The sequence below is a fragment of the Morone saxatilis genome, unplaced genomic scaffold (assembly GCF_004916995.1).
Source record: "Morone saxatilis isolate NCDOM2014 unplaced genomic scaffold, NCSU_SB_2.0 Contig17, whole genome shotgun sequence".
In the NCBI taxonomy this organism is placed as follows: Eukaryota; Metazoa; Chordata; class Actinopteri; family Moronidae; genus Morone; species Morone saxatilis.
The window spans coordinates 8,187,678-8,202,715 of NW_023339729.1; the positions used below are offsets into that span (position 1 = coordinate 8,187,678).

General features: G+C 41.4%; 2 protein-coding genes across 4 annotated transcripts in view; both read left to right on the forward strand.

The window, feature by feature from the left end:
- The window catches only part of mafgb (v-maf avian musculoaponeurotic fibrosarcoma oncogene homolog Gb), an 11,750-nt gene extending 6,790 nt beyond the window's left edge, over positions 1-4,960 (forward strand). For 2 of the 3 annotated variants that reach the window (XM_035659915.1, XM_035659916.1), the window contains exons 2-3: positions 2,442-2,507; positions 2,599-4,960. In XM_035659915.1, the coding sequence (XP_035515808.1) occupies positions 2,472-2,507; positions 2,599-3,084 (522 nt within the window). In that variant the 5' untranslated portion in view covers positions 2,442-2,471 and the 3' untranslated portion in view covers positions 3,085-4,960. Of the gene's footprint in view, positions 1-1,994; positions 2,276-2,441; positions 2,508-2,598 lie in introns of those variants that run through there. The other variant, XM_035659917.1, reaches the window with a different exon arrangement.
- Positions 4,961-9,283: 4,323 nt separating this feature from the next.
- The window catches only part of si:ch73-100l22.3, an 11,056-nt gene continuing 5,301 nt past the window's right edge, over positions 9,284-15,038 (forward strand). The window contains exons 1-4 of the mRNA XM_035659918.1: positions 9,284-9,738; positions 10,021-10,146; positions 10,650-13,302; positions 13,703-13,830. Of these exons, the coding sequence (XP_035515811.1) occupies positions 9,595-9,738; positions 10,021-10,146; positions 10,650-13,302; positions 13,703-13,830 (3,051 nt within the window). The 5' untranslated portion in view covers positions 9,284-9,594. The remainder of the gene's footprint in view (positions 9,739-10,020; positions 10,147-10,649; positions 13,303-13,702; positions 13,831-15,038) is intronic.

The window sequence follows — 15,038 nt, forward strand, 5'->3', positions numbered from 1 at the left end:
TATAATAATAACAATAATGATATCTTAAAACAAGCAATTTGAAGACTTTATGCTCTGGGAAGTTGAGATGGGCATTTTTCAGTATTATTTTCACATTTTATAGGTCAAACAATTAATCACTTAATTAAAAAAATAACAGGCAGAAATGTTAAATGTTATTGGATGGGTGATGATGTAATACAGACACCATCTGAAACTAAGACATTTGATCAGGAAGGACCTGTATCTATATGGATTTAAACAAATGAAACTACTGACAGCAGTTTGGTTGCTTTTATCTAAGATAACTAAACATTCACTAACATTTATTTATGTAGTCAGATATGGAACAAAACCTCTGAGCTCTGTATCTACAGGACATTATGTTTTAATTTCCACACCTATCGAGCATTGTTTAGTACTTTAAACGTAACTACATGTTCATGTTTGTGTGCTTGCAGTCGACCGTTTTACGTGTGTGTTTTATTGTTCCCCACTGGCATGGCGGCAGGCGAATGTGTGTGTGTGTATGTGTGTGTATGTGTGTGTGCTTTTTGTTTGTATGTAGATGGGGGGGGGGGCACAGGGGAATAAACCAGTGCCTGGCAGGAAAGCCTCCTTTTTGCCCCCTCTGTTTTCCCGTTCTCCCCTCTCATCAGCGCCCCCGCCCCCAGTCTTCCAGTCTTTGATCCATCTATTGTGCGTTGATGCACCTCCAGCTGTGGGAGGCTGCATCCCAACAAAACACAAGCCTGCAGCGGCACACGAGGGTGGAAGACATTTGTTTATTGAGAAGAAGCTCTAAATATACACAGTTAAATGAAAGGCAGTCTATAATCGACCGATCCTAACCCCCTCCCCTAATGAAGCAGTGCTGTCGCTCCAGCACCGTATATCATGGCTCTTTTCTCACATACTTCATAACATAACATTTTTTTGTTTTTTCGTTGGTGTACATTTTTGTGTGCATGCATGATCACTGGTATGTGCTTTCAGCGGACGTTTTGTCTTTGATCTACAGCTATTTATAACTGTAGGTTTTGTGGCAACGCTCACACAAACACTAGCACACCTTCACAGACAGACAGAGGTGCGTTGTGAGGGAGGCTCTCTGCTGCGCTCAGTGCCGGGCCTTTAGATAGAAAAGAGTCACACACACACCTTCACAGACAGATGTCACTTAAAAGTCATCAGTTCCCTAAACAAGACGTTTTTTAAATGATGACTTATACTATAACTCACTTTCAACTCTGCTTCTTACTTTTTTAAACTGGCCTTGGTGTGAAGTGTAAATGCATACAGGCTGTCTTTAATCAGCAAATTGGTTTAACTGAACTTCTGATTCAGCAGTATCAGGTGTGGCTACAACCACATTTCACTGTTAGACAGACAGACAGACAGACACATGTTGTTGACCCCCCTCGTGCCCCGCAGGCTTTTCTAGCCTGCAGCTATATTTTGGGCAAACCCTCATCTTTTAGGGAAGGAGTTAGAGGGTTGTAAGGGTGCAAAAAAAAGGGGTGGGGGTGTAAAAAGTGACAGAGGAGAGCAGAAATTTGCGCGGCAGTAGAGAGGGAGAGAGAGGGGAGGGAGAGAGGGAGAGAGAGAGAATCTGCTGAGTCTCATGACTGGTCTCATGATGATCCTAGCAGCAGTACAATAGCTGCCTTTATCGAACACACACACACACACACAGGTCTGAGAGATGACAGCCAGACCAACGCACCATACAAAGCATCTCATTGAGTGCTTGTGGAGATGCTCATCTGTGGAGCTGTGCGCTCTAAGGACTGATCTCATCTTTAGCACTTCCAGGCTCCGTCCCTGTTGACTTCTGATTCTCACTGTTTTGTCTCTTGTCGCAACTTTGGTACAAATGCATATACATCATTTGATTCAGTTTGCCTTCAATGTTATCCCTAGTAGCTCTAAGTCTACATCTATTTTTCTACTTCTCCCCAGTCTCTACGCTAGCCTCAGTTAAGGTGTGTGTGTGTGTGTGCCTCTAACAGTTGGTTTTCCCCTGGAGTCCTTCCCACAAATTTTACCACTTCCTCTTCTCTCACGTTCATTTCATTCCTATTGGCTTAAAGCCAGCCAATAAGAGTTCAACAACACAAAGGTAGTGGGCACTGTCGGTGTAACCACCAGGAAACAGGAAGCCAGGGAAATTCTAAGAAAAGTTTGTTTGTCACTTTCACTCATGCACTGTGGCACAGATGTGTATTACTTTAACATGTTCACACAACAGTGCTCCAACAGCAGATTTCAATTTGGTATGTCTATACTGGTTCAGGTGGGTATTGACATTATGTTTTTATTAAACCTCAAGAGCCGTTATGGTTCTCAAACACAGTGATGGTTCTCTTTCTTTAATGCTGTTTCTCTGTTAACTGGTTTTATGCAGAACGTCTTTTATGATGTTTCTTTGCTCATGTGTTGTGCTCGTTGCGTCTCCATAGGTCTGTTCAGAAGAGCAAGGCTCTTGTGGCATGACGACGACTAACAAAGGAAATAAAGCCCTGAAGGTAAGAGAGTGCTTTTCTTTTCTTCTGTGAATTCTCTGGTGTTGATACGTTCTGTGTGTCTCACTCCTCTTCCTCCTCCTGTTTCCACCAGGTGAAGCGCGAGCCGGGGGAGAATGGCACCAGCCTCACAGACGATGAGCTGGTGACCATGTCAGTGCGGGAGCTGAATCAGCACCTCCGTGGACTCTCCAAGGAGGAGATCCTGCAACTGAAGCAACGGCGGCGCACCCTGAAGAACCGGGGCTATGCCGCCAGCTGCCGGGTGAAGAGAGTCACCCAGAAGGAGGAGCTGGAGAAGCAGAAGGCCCAGCTGCAGCAGGAGGTGGACAAACTGGCCAATGAGAATGCTTCGATGCGCGTTGAGCTGGACGCTCTGAGGTCTAAGTACGAGGCGTTACAGACGTTCGCCAGGACTGTGGCACGGAGCCCCACTGTCGGGGTCGGGGTTAGGGCTGGAGGAGGGGGAGGAGGGGGAGGGGTGCCGTCGTCAGTCATTGGTCCACTCATACCGGGAAAGGTGGCAACAGCGACGAGCGTGATCACAATAGTGAAGTCAAAAACAGATGCACGGTCTTGAGGGAGGGAAGGATAGATGAGGGTGGAGTTCAGCTGCAACAGAGTAATTCTTCTCCTCTGCCAGCCGCCTCTCCTCCACCTGCACTGACTTCAAACAGCTGGGCCGTCTCGATCACGTGGCCTCAGCATGTTCCCATCACCTGTCTCTCAGATCAGTGCAGGTGGAGGAAAGAATGGAAGCAGAGGAAGATTATTGAGACTACAAAGGAGCAAGCCCTTGGTCAGCGCATGATCATTTAGCACAGGACAGATACACAGGGTTCCTACGGTCACTGAAAGCCTGGAAGAATCAAAGAATTTGAGATTAGTTTTATTCCAGGCCAGGAAAAAAAAAATATCATAAAACATAAATGCCCAAAACACTTTGGAAAAAACATGCAATTTTGTTCAGTTCCGTTTACGTCAGTCGAGTGTTCAGTGTCGAGTTTTACTGCTGGTAGATCTCTAGATATCTGTAAATGCATAATAATCCTGTCACACATTTGCACACTACATTTGAAGTAGTCGTTGAACATTTAAATTTGCATTTTTTGAAACCACATATTAATTAGAATCAGAACTCCTGAACTCCAAAAGAATAGATTTCTTGTGACCTGCTGATTTCAGTGGCTGCAGAGGAGTTTCATCTTGCTCCACCCAGCAAGAACTTTTTCAAAAAAGTACTATAGAAAAATATATATTACACAATGGTGGTACCTGTATTTCTACTGTTTTGTACTGTGCTGTCATTCACATGAGGTCCAAAGTGTATTCTGTGTGTCAATTGTTATATATCAGGAATTCTGTGAAATTCTGTGGCGCGTGTTCGTTTTGGTATTGCTATATTTAGTTAGTTGTATTTTTTCTACAGTCTCTTCACTTTCTATATCCAACTCTCTTTCTCTGACGTATTCTTTCTCTGTCCTTCCATTTTTCAATTCCAACTGGGTTCCAGTTATTATACACAGTACTTCCTGGATCTAACAGAGAGAAGGGGGGAAAGGCAATTGATATTTACCAAAAAAACAAAACAAAAAAAAACAACACTGTAGAGAAAAGGAGACAAAGTTACTGAAACTGAAAAAGTCACTGACCTTATCTCAGTTCATAAGAATTTTCAGGGAAATGGTCATTTGAACACCAGAGTGGAATTAAGATAAAGTTGTCTTCTGTCTGAGTTCCTCTCAAAAATATATTCAAGAAAATTGAAAGGGCAAGTGCCTTGGTCTCCTAATGATATGCATCAGGAAGAAGTCAAGAGAACATGAACTGTGAAGATTCAATGCAAGTGCTTATACCTGTGCTTAATGGGATACACTGACCAATCAGGAATCAGGTTGTGGCAGCATTTAACTCTCGGTGTGCGTCGTCGTATGAGCTGTGTAGTACCCATCAGGATTATTAATATTAATATTAACACCCATTTATGTGATTGACAGTTCATTTACTCAAAGAAAAAACAAGAGGGGTCTGCAAAACAGGAGCATTCACAGTCATTTATCGTTCATATCTTGCACAGAATAATGTCCATATATCTGTTTCATGTGAATTACTTGGTTCACATGTTTTTGACTCTGAAATCTAGGTTATACTCACTGCAAACATGTCTTGCTTCAAATCAAAGCAGTTTAGGTTGCATTCCTCTTGCTTTTAACCACAAAGCTCACTTTGCAAGTGCAAATATGATTACTCACAATGCAGTCTGCTGGCAAAGATATTTCTCTGAATTTTCAGTCACACAAATGGGATGTCATTTCACTCGAGTTTTACCATAAAAAGTAGTCTTATGTGGTGTTCTATACTTAAAAGAATCTTTGTCTATGTATGGTAGAGTCTGGAATTTTATAAAGACAATTATCTTTGCATTGTTTGTAACGACCTGTAAAAAAAAAAAGGTATGACAAAATCTGTTTGATATACAGTATCTCTCTATTTTGCAATTGTACCAAAAGTGGCTTAACTACTGAATAGCTTTGTTTTCTCTCTAGTGACTAGGCACGTGTGTGTAACCGTGAACTAGCGTGTGGTGTGCTGTGTAGGTATGTGACGAGGTATCTATAACGTTCACTATTTCATGGTTATGACTTTAATCCTTGTTTGATTTCAGGCCGAAACGGGTGATGACACCGTGGGCAACTCTGCACTCTTTCTCTAATCACAAAATCTTTGTTCTCCCGGCCCGATCATTCAGCTCCAGCACTGCATTCGTGTTAGATCGTGTGTTTTATCCGCTCGTACTCTGCTCTCATGATTTGTAATTGTAAGTTCACTTTGGCAGACCCATTTTCCGTGTTGTTGAACAGGCCTTTGTGGCTTTCTTTTGGCCCTTGCAGCATTCAAAGCTTGTTATTGCAGATAAAATGACCGATGAGACGAGGAGGTGTCATGGTTAACCTCACAAGCCTCACTATATTGTGTATTTGGGTCATCTGTGGAGGTAAAAGAGATGTGAAACTCAACAATGGGCCTAAATGGCGGCATCACCCCTAAGTTATTTTTGTAGTGTGTGATAAAGATGTTTGTTTTTGCTGTATACATTTTATACAGTTATGTATATATAATGTTGTTCCTGTTTTGTTTTGTTTGCGAATTGTTCTTTATGTGTCAGGGAAGTGAAGCAAATTTGTTTATGTGTTTGGTGTTTTAATAAGTGAAAAGGTGTATTCTGCTATTTAATGGTTTGTCTGTCAAAGACTTAGGTTTACCTTCTAAAGTACAATTGCCTCAAACAGTTTTTCAACAAATGAAAACCTGATTTAAATTGAGGTATTTACTGAAATGGAAAAGAAATTACAATGATTAAAAAAACAGTACAAACATGCAGCCTTTTACCTGAACCGCTACTTTTCCACTGTGAAGTAAAAAGGGGTTAGCTAGCTTACTGCTGTGCAGTTATTAAGATAAGCAAGATATGCCTTCATTTGTACCCTACATTAAAATAAAATAAAATTCAAACAGGTGAGCAATGTGTAAAGGCATTGGAAGGGAATGGGTGTGAGGTTTTAAAATATTATTTCTCCATTATCTTCAGCCTGATAGCTATTTGCACGTTCAGTCAACTGTGAAACCAGAGAGCTACAAATGTCAAATGAAAATGTCTGTTACCATTTTTTAAATGTCTTATCACAGGAATATACTCCATGGTATTCGGCTAAAAGCAGATATAGGTATCACGCAGTATATTTATGTATGTGATCTATATATTTTTTTAAATGGTCCTGTTTTATAATTTGATTTTCTACTGGAATTTCTTTATTTCATATATTCTTTCTCTCCGTCACTCTGTTGCTTCCTGTCTGTCTTTACACTTGCTTGTTAAATGATGTTTTTTGTTTTTATTGCTGGCAAGTCCTGTGTGGTGTGTGTGGTCATGTATAAAATAGGAAGAAACGTGTTGTTTGCTAAGATTAGGTTGTGTCAAGTTGAAGCTTCTCAGTGCTTGTCAAAATATACATACTGTATGTGCCACTGTCAAACAATCCCACCCAGTCTGTATTTTTAGGCTCCTCTTGTTTAAAAAGGATGCACACTGTATAAACATAAATGTGTTAACATGGTGGCTGCTGTTTAATAGACATCTCTAATTATGCAAACTGTGTAGGGCAAAATTAGACCTCCTGCCACATGCTATTGTAGTTGTCATGTCAACTTGTCGGTTTTATAATTGCAGGTACAGTGTGATGTGACAAGGTTAGAGAGTTTATACACAGAGCGTTTAGCAGTGTATACTTGGTTTTAAATGACAGCGCCAGTTTGCCTCTGTTTTAATCTTAGTTATGTGTTATGTGGCTCGCATTGCTTTTTCAGTGTCACTTGACAATTAACTGTGAAAACATGAAAACACCCATTATGTTTTATCAATTTCCAAATGAGAAAAAGACTGAATGCAAAATATACTGTGGCTGTCATACAAAGCCTGCAGTCGAACTGAAGAATACCATTATTTTGTCTTCCAGGTTTGAATATCTTGTGGTTGTAGTGGGATCAGGATGTTAGGTCTCTAAATAAATGAGGTGAAACATTACAGTTTCTTCCTCATTTTCACTCAGCACACATGATCAGCTGACAACAGTGACCTTTAGTGATTATCAGACAGGGCAGCTTTGTGGCTTTTCATAAGAGTTTAAGAGCTTGTAAGACATGCTGACCTTATTTTCCACTGCCTGTACAGGGGTCGTACCCTCCTTATGAAAAGACATTTCATCACAAACCCACGCAACTACTCCTGAACTATAAATATTTTACAGAGGCAGAAAGGAGTGGTGGAGACACATCTGATAAAACTCTCAACCATGTCCCAATCCACTTATCCTATTCCTGTGTACAAAGTGTCAGCAAGTTAACTCAGGAGGCTTCCAAGCCCTTCTCCAAAAGTTCCGATTCTTCTAGAAGATGCAAATCATTAACTCCTTATCTTGCTGCTTGGCCAATCGGTATGTAGTCATTCAGTTGTTTTCCTGTCTAGTGAATCACGCCACTGGACTCTAAAAGCCCTTTCATCCACCGCCAATGCCGATCGATGAGAGTAAATGAACCAAGGATTCCTTTGATCGTTCGTTTGGTGTTTTCATCAATAATAATGTTTGTTTTGCCTCCCAGGTTACCCCCCTTCCTCATGCTGCTCTCTCTTACTCTCTCTGCTGCCCCTGCCCTTATCAGTTGTTCAGCCTCTAACATGACATTTTTACCCAGAGTTTAGGTATCATATTTTTATTTTATTTATTTTTTTAAACTGTCCACCTCTTTAATTTGACTCCTGATTAAAAAAACAACACACGTGTCTGCTGGTGAGCATTCGGCCAGGTTACTCATGGGAGCTGGGATATTTTTGTGTTTCTAAAAGTATATAATGGTCAGTTTAAAGCTATAAAAAAGTAGTGCGTTTGTGTGAATATGGCGTAGCCTATTCAGAAAAGCCCTTGTAATAGAACATTCTGTGTTTTGTAATATTTCTGTATGGGGTGTAATAAATTATTCTACAACAGTACTTTCTATGGGAAAATACTTAAAGTGTGACAGTCTTTGTAAGTATTTATCTTCAACTAAATTATTGTACCTTTTTTTGCAATTTGTAGATACGTAAGTGACGATGACAAGGTATTGGTAATCATGAAATTAACTGTTTCATCATCTGTCCGACGCATCTCTTAATTTATTGATGTATATACTGTATGTTTGTTGATAAACAGCTTACTTTATTTTGTATATGACCAATAAACATGTTTTGAAATGGAACAGCTTTTTGTTTGTCTTGTGTATTTAAGGAATATAGGAATAATATTTAAATTCTTTTAATGTTGATTAGCATATTATTATTATTGTTATTAACAGGGTGACTAAAAATAGAATATTAATTAGAGGGTATTTTTAAGCAGATATAGGATATTTAAAATGAATTCAACAAATGAATATAATATATATACTGGGTTAAAAAAGACTAATTACTGTCATTATTGTTTTCTTTCTTCTTTTCATGAAAGCATGCATATACATATATAGTGTCTCAATATGGGGAACAGTAGGTAGCCAGCAGTTGCATATGTTCAATACATTATATACATTGAATGAAACAATCTACTTTACAGTTCTAGTGAAGACTTTTACACATTTTAACTACAAATTTGAAACAATGTCATCCTTCCTATATGTGAAAAAACAGCAAATTAATAAGTTGGCACTGACAGCCTTTTTACAGCAAGAATACAAACATTTTTTGCAATTAAACTGAAAACTTCAAGTCTATGTTGCTGTGGTTTCCCTCTCCTTTCTTTTATTAATACAGCATATACTATAATAGAATAATAGGTATATATATGCCTATTACTACTGCATTATTATTATTAATACTGCACTTTTAACCTATTTAGTTTAGCATCGTAAGTATTACTTAAAGTATATATTACACATTTGTTTATGTGTCTGTGGATCCAGTCCAGTCTGTAGGTGGCAGTATCCAGTTATCATCAGCTCCCCTCGGCCCCAGCAGCCTGCATCCGGTGAAAACACGGAGCGTCAATTAATCATTAATCGTTATTAAGACAAGCGTCGCACCAATGTCTGTAGACAAAGAGGAGTAGATTGTATCTGTTTAGTTAATGTGATGTTATTCTTTGTAAATTAAAGTTGCGCGTTGTGTTTTAAATTGGTATAATCCTTGTTTAATGAGATAGATCCATGTCCGTGCGGAGGATCCACTCCGGGGTTTCCGCGGGTTCCCAACTGTCGCTGGGAGGAGAGGCGGTAAAGATGTAAACACTGACCCATCCTGAGAGAGGTCGCTTCTAGGTAGCTTGCTAGACTGTATTGTGTTGCTGTTTTATCAGAAGTAACACTGCAGAGCTGCTCAACCTTTGCTTCTCATACGTCTTCTAACAATAGCACTTAACTTTAGCGGTAGTTTGGTGTTTAACGCCAACCGGAGCGACCGCAGCTAACCCGTTAGCTACCTAGCTAGCACCACAGCTTAGCAGCTATCGTTAGCAGAAACAGGACCTGTCCGTAGATACTACCTACTGTGTCCTGATGAGACTTGATGGAGGACTACGACAAGTTTGTGCAGCGTTGTCTCTCCCGTCTGAGGAGCAGTGAGGAGGAGGAGGAGGAGGAGGAGGAGGGACACAACAAACCTTCACCCTCTCTCATTCGCTTCTATGGACTCCCCATCCTTCCTCCCCTGGTAGGAGCTCAGTCTGAGGATATTGCTGTTAAACATCGTGATTGTGGTTGTTAACCACTGAAGGTCACTGTGCTGTGTGTTTGTGGAGGTTAATACTATCAGTCAGCAGACAACACAAATGCTACAGCTGATCAGATGTTAAGTTTGCTGCTCTGTTGTTCAATCGTTGTACATTTTACTGAAACTTAAAGAACAGAATAATCTATAATGAGTATAATCATTAGTGCCAGCCCTGTTATTGACCATGCCTGACACCCAGTGTCTGCTTTGTGCTGATAACAGCTTTCAGGAGAGCAGAGAGAGGAGATGCAGCGACACAGAGATGCAGCGCAGGAAGCTGCTGTCCACACAAAGCTGCAGGATGATGCAAGAATGGCCTACGTGCAAACTATCCTACACAGTGTTCAGGTAATACACGTCCTGACTCATCAGCTGTCCTCCTGATGAGCTTAATATGTTCACATATTAGTGTCCCTACATTACTGCAGAGCGTAGTCCTACACAGACATACACTAGTTCTTTGAATGAATAGAGTCATCATCAGACGTTATTGTCTTTTATCCAGTGATTTGTAGGGCTGCACTATTAATTAACAATTAATTAAGAATGAAGTACTGCAGTGCTGCTGCAGAAATGCACTGGCCTACAAATCCTTTCCAGCTCTGAGAAAAGAACATGTTTTGTTTGTTACAGGCCCCAATAAATGTCACATCATCATGATTTTAATCGTTTTTTTCAGTGGAAATTAAAAAAGTGACGCTAAAATCACGATCATTCCCTCGAATCATGAATCATATCGCAATATCTGTCAAAATAATCGCAGTATGTTTTTTCACCATATCGTGCAGCGATTGTTGACCGTGTGGAAACACTTCTTCTTTGATCTGATTTCTGTTATTGTTTCCTCTTAGCTGAGGAACACGCCGACACTGGAGGAGTTGCTTCAAGAGTCAGAGGTTAACTCAAAGTCTTCATATTCCCATAACACCAGCGGTGGATCGGTGTCACAGAGCAGTTATTTCATGGTGACAAAGGATAGTCTTTCGCTCTCGCCTCCACCTGAAAGGAAAGAAAAAGATAGCGTTTCTCTTTCTCCTTTCACATCAACTACATATTGTGCCTTTTTTGCCTCTAATGTGACACCTCTGCAAAGTTACCAGGAAGGATGCCTTATTGACCAACATTACAGCCAACAGGGATCCCAGCCAAATCCCCTTAATAGTGCGTGCCACCAATCAGAATCCTCAGGATACGCGACCTTCGAGAACGCTGAAAACACCACCAGTGTCTCTGGAAGGATCGATGCAGGGAGAGAGAGCCACGGCTTTGGCTCCTCAAAGGGAGCTTATAATATGGCTGGCTTTTTCCTTTACAACACCTCAAACACAATCACCAAGATGCCAGATATTATTAGCCATCCCCCTATAGATGGAGATGAATTGGAAAGGAGTGGATTGGAATCATCCTTTTGTAGTGACTTTATTGTGGTAAAAGACACAAGTTTCTCCTCGTGCCAGGAGGAATCAGTCATGTGTGACCATTTACCAGTAGAGAGATCCAAAAGCAATCAGGAGGACAGCACAGAGGGTGAAGATAACCTTCCTGTTACTACAGTACTTGACTTTGATGAAGATCACAATTTGGACCAAATTGAGGGCCCAGTCCCTTCATCAGAAAACATTCATTCAGACAATCCAGAGTTATCACAGACATTGAGCAGTCACTGTCCCACAGCAGAACTGCATATTCAACACAACCCCACAGAAACAGAACCTCTAAGTAACCATGTAGATGAAGCAGAGCCATCTGAGGAGCCTTATCGTCTGAGCCTGCAGGCTTTGCTAAAGAAATCTCAGGAGTACCGGCGGCGCCAGCGGATGCTTAGGAACCAAGCCAAAAACACTAAAATCCAGGAAAGGACCCAAGAACAGCCAAGAGCAAGGACAGAGGAGCAGAACCTCTCTGATAAGGAGAATGACGAGTTCCCTTACAAGGGCACCGTGACTGCAGAGGGGAAGAAAACTAAAGAGAAGAAAGGCACTTTTATACGGTCAGTGGAAACTCCACCAAAGAAATTTGTGGAAAATGAGAGTATGATTGAGTGTGACTTTTTTGGGAAAAGGGCAAACTCTACATCTGAAAGCACACATTTAACAGGAGATGGAAAAACAAAGGAAATGACTAGTGTTGAGGAAGAAACAACCAAAAATAATAAGCTGAACCTTTCCCAAGAGATCAGAACAGAGCCGAAACAAATCAGCGCATTCCCCCAGCAACAGCCCATGTCGTCAGAAGCCTCCCCTGTTCAGGAAGCCTTCTACCTGACCACCTCTCCCACCGCTTTTCATAAAGAAGTATGGAAATATCACACTATCCCAACCCCTAATTTCTGTAGGAGTCCTGTTCACTGCAAAAGCAAAGGCAGTATCCAAGATGGAGAAGCTGTTGATGTGGCTGAAACCTCAAAGAGGAACATTTTAGTCAATACTGGTTTGAATGAAGACCACAAGGTTGAAGAAGTTAACCTGGGACATCACAGCAGTCCCACAGCCGTTCCTTCCACGGTGAACCTCACTGCTGAAGCTGATGTAACAGGCGTTCTCACCAAGAGTTCCCAGCACATAGATCAGCTTGAGTCCAACCTGTCCGGTCTGAAAGTACTGATCTCGGATCTGGAGTCCACGCTGACAGAAAACTTGGGGAATCACAGCCAAACTGAGAGCAACACGCAAAGTGAGTTCAGTTTTGAGGGCTTCAAGCACTCTGAGCAAATTAAAAATGAACATGTGCAGCTTCATCAAAGTGATTGTGACAATTGGGAGGAAAAACTGAGGGATGATGACAATAGCAACGATGCGGAGGAAGACCAAAGGTACAGAGAGTGGCCGAGAAGACAATCATTGGACAATTACAAGAACCTGCATGAAGATACAGAACCTGAACCAAGCATCAGTGACATGAACAATGTTCCTGTCATAGTGGAGGTAAAAGGAACCGAGCTGGGACACTTAAGCGAGCTCAGTCTTGTCAAACCCATTGCTACAGAGAGAGGAAAGGAAAAAGGGACATGCAAACAAGGCCTTACAAAGAGTTATGGACAGCATGGCGGCAGTAGACAGCAGCAGCCCCCACCTAAATGCATCCTCTCTGCAGCACAGCGGCTGCGAATTCCAGACATATTCAGAAATGGTCCATCTGAAAGCACGGCTCCACGTAATGTCTCGGTGCTTTCAGATGCCAGTAACCATCCAGTGGAAGGGAGGAACGAGATGGCCGTAGAGGATCACGACTCTACCCACCTGCCCTCTCTCAACCAGTCGTATGATGTGGACGCGCCGTCTGGCCTGTGGCTCCTCGATGGGTCAGGCTCCGACTTGGGGTCGAAGGGTCATCTTGTTCAGGAAAAACATCTGACCCCGGAGAGCGGAGGTGAAGGTCAGGCCGGGGGATCCAAGGTCAAACGGAGACTGCTCATGCAAATGACGGAGGAGACACGGGAAAGGAGTGCAGATACCAGTAGAGGGACAGACTCTGTGGTCAGACCCAACTCCAGCACTCCTAAAGGTAAGACCAGGATGAAAGTGGGACAGGGATGTCAAACGTGTATGTACAAAACAGCATTGTTGTTGGGTGCATGGAGATTTGGAAAATGAAAACGAACAGTATGAATGCCTTAAGCTGGTCCTCAGGATCAAGGCTAATCATGGTATCTGTTAAATTAAAAAAGTCTATTAGTGTGGTACTACTTCAGGAAAACAGTGTAATGTAAATAAAAAGATCAAATGAAAATATTAATTAATTATTAGAAAATTAATCAGACTTTTTATTTAAATAGCATAGGGCTTTGATTTGGATCAGGAGCCAAAAACCTGATCAGGTGTTTTGTTGAAACAGAACCCAGTATACTCCCTGCCCTCCATGACACACGTTATTAATCTAATGGGACCATATTTTCTGCCTTTAGCTGCAGGACGACGGCAGGAAGCCCATGGCAGTCAAAAAGACAAGCAGGAACAACTGAAACAGGCCCACGCTGCCCAGGTTAGAGCCCTGCAAGATGAGCACAGGAGACAACAGGAAGACCTACTGCAGGTGAGACAAAGGGGATTAATGACTGGTATCATTGGGTGAATAATTAGATGTTATTAAGATAGCAGACTAAACAAGAAATGGTTAAATTGAGACATGTGGAGCTGAAAAATGGGTGGCAGGGGCCTATTGCTGCTATTTAATGTGTAATCTTCACCTCTTTAGTCTATGTGCAAATTAACCTTACAAGACAGTAGTGTTGCAGAAGGACATATAACTGGTTGACCTCAAACATGTCGCCCCTTCCTCTTTCGTGACAGGGCCAATGGACAGCAAGAATGTTTGTATTATAGAATAGCTCAGTTTTTTCCTAAAGATAGTTTCACTTTCATTTTTCTTTTTGACAGATAAAGGATACGTTTTTCATACTGTACTGTCATCAAATACCATGAAAGGACCAAACCCACTGACCCTAACAAGTACTGCCTGTGTAGCAAAAGCCTGACATAGCTTCTATATAGAAAGCACTGACTTCAATTCAGTTATTAAATCTTACATTTCATTTACAAAGGTCTTGAATAGTTTTTCTTGTCTGCTGTAGATAGTAACATGAGTTACACAACAATACAAGTATTTTTTGGGGCTTTTTATTGCCTTTATGATAGTGACAGTTGAAGAGAGACAGGAAAGGGGGCAGAGAGAGGGATGACACCGCAGCCAAAGGGCGCAGGGTCGGATTCGACACCCCTGGGCCCGCCTGCAAGCAAGGATCCAGCCCTCAGTACATGGCGACCAGCTCTACCCACTGAGCTAACCGGCGCCTGAGCACACATTTTTTTAAAGCAACAAATAAGACTGGTGTGACAGTGATTATGCTTTGCCACAGGAGCTAGGAAGCTCACCGACTCATAACGGGCAAGTGTTGATTTGACCATAAAATGAAATGAACTTAAGTTGATTCTTCTTTATTGGCTAATCCATCCATCTGTCACTTATCGAGGTCTAGATTGAGTGAGTTGAGTACGCTAGGAATTATGTTCTATATATCATAGAAGTACCGACATAAATGTGATATAGATGTCAAAAAAATCAATGTCATATGAACAATTGTAGGCCTTATCGTCCCTACTGGTTTTCTGCCATTCTTTTACCTGAGTGATGGTGAAAAATATTTTAAATTGCAGTCTAATTGGTACTAAAAAAGTCTTTAAATGTCTTACATTTAATTTTAGAGACACGGCTCTGCTCTGGAAATAGTCCCCAACAAATAC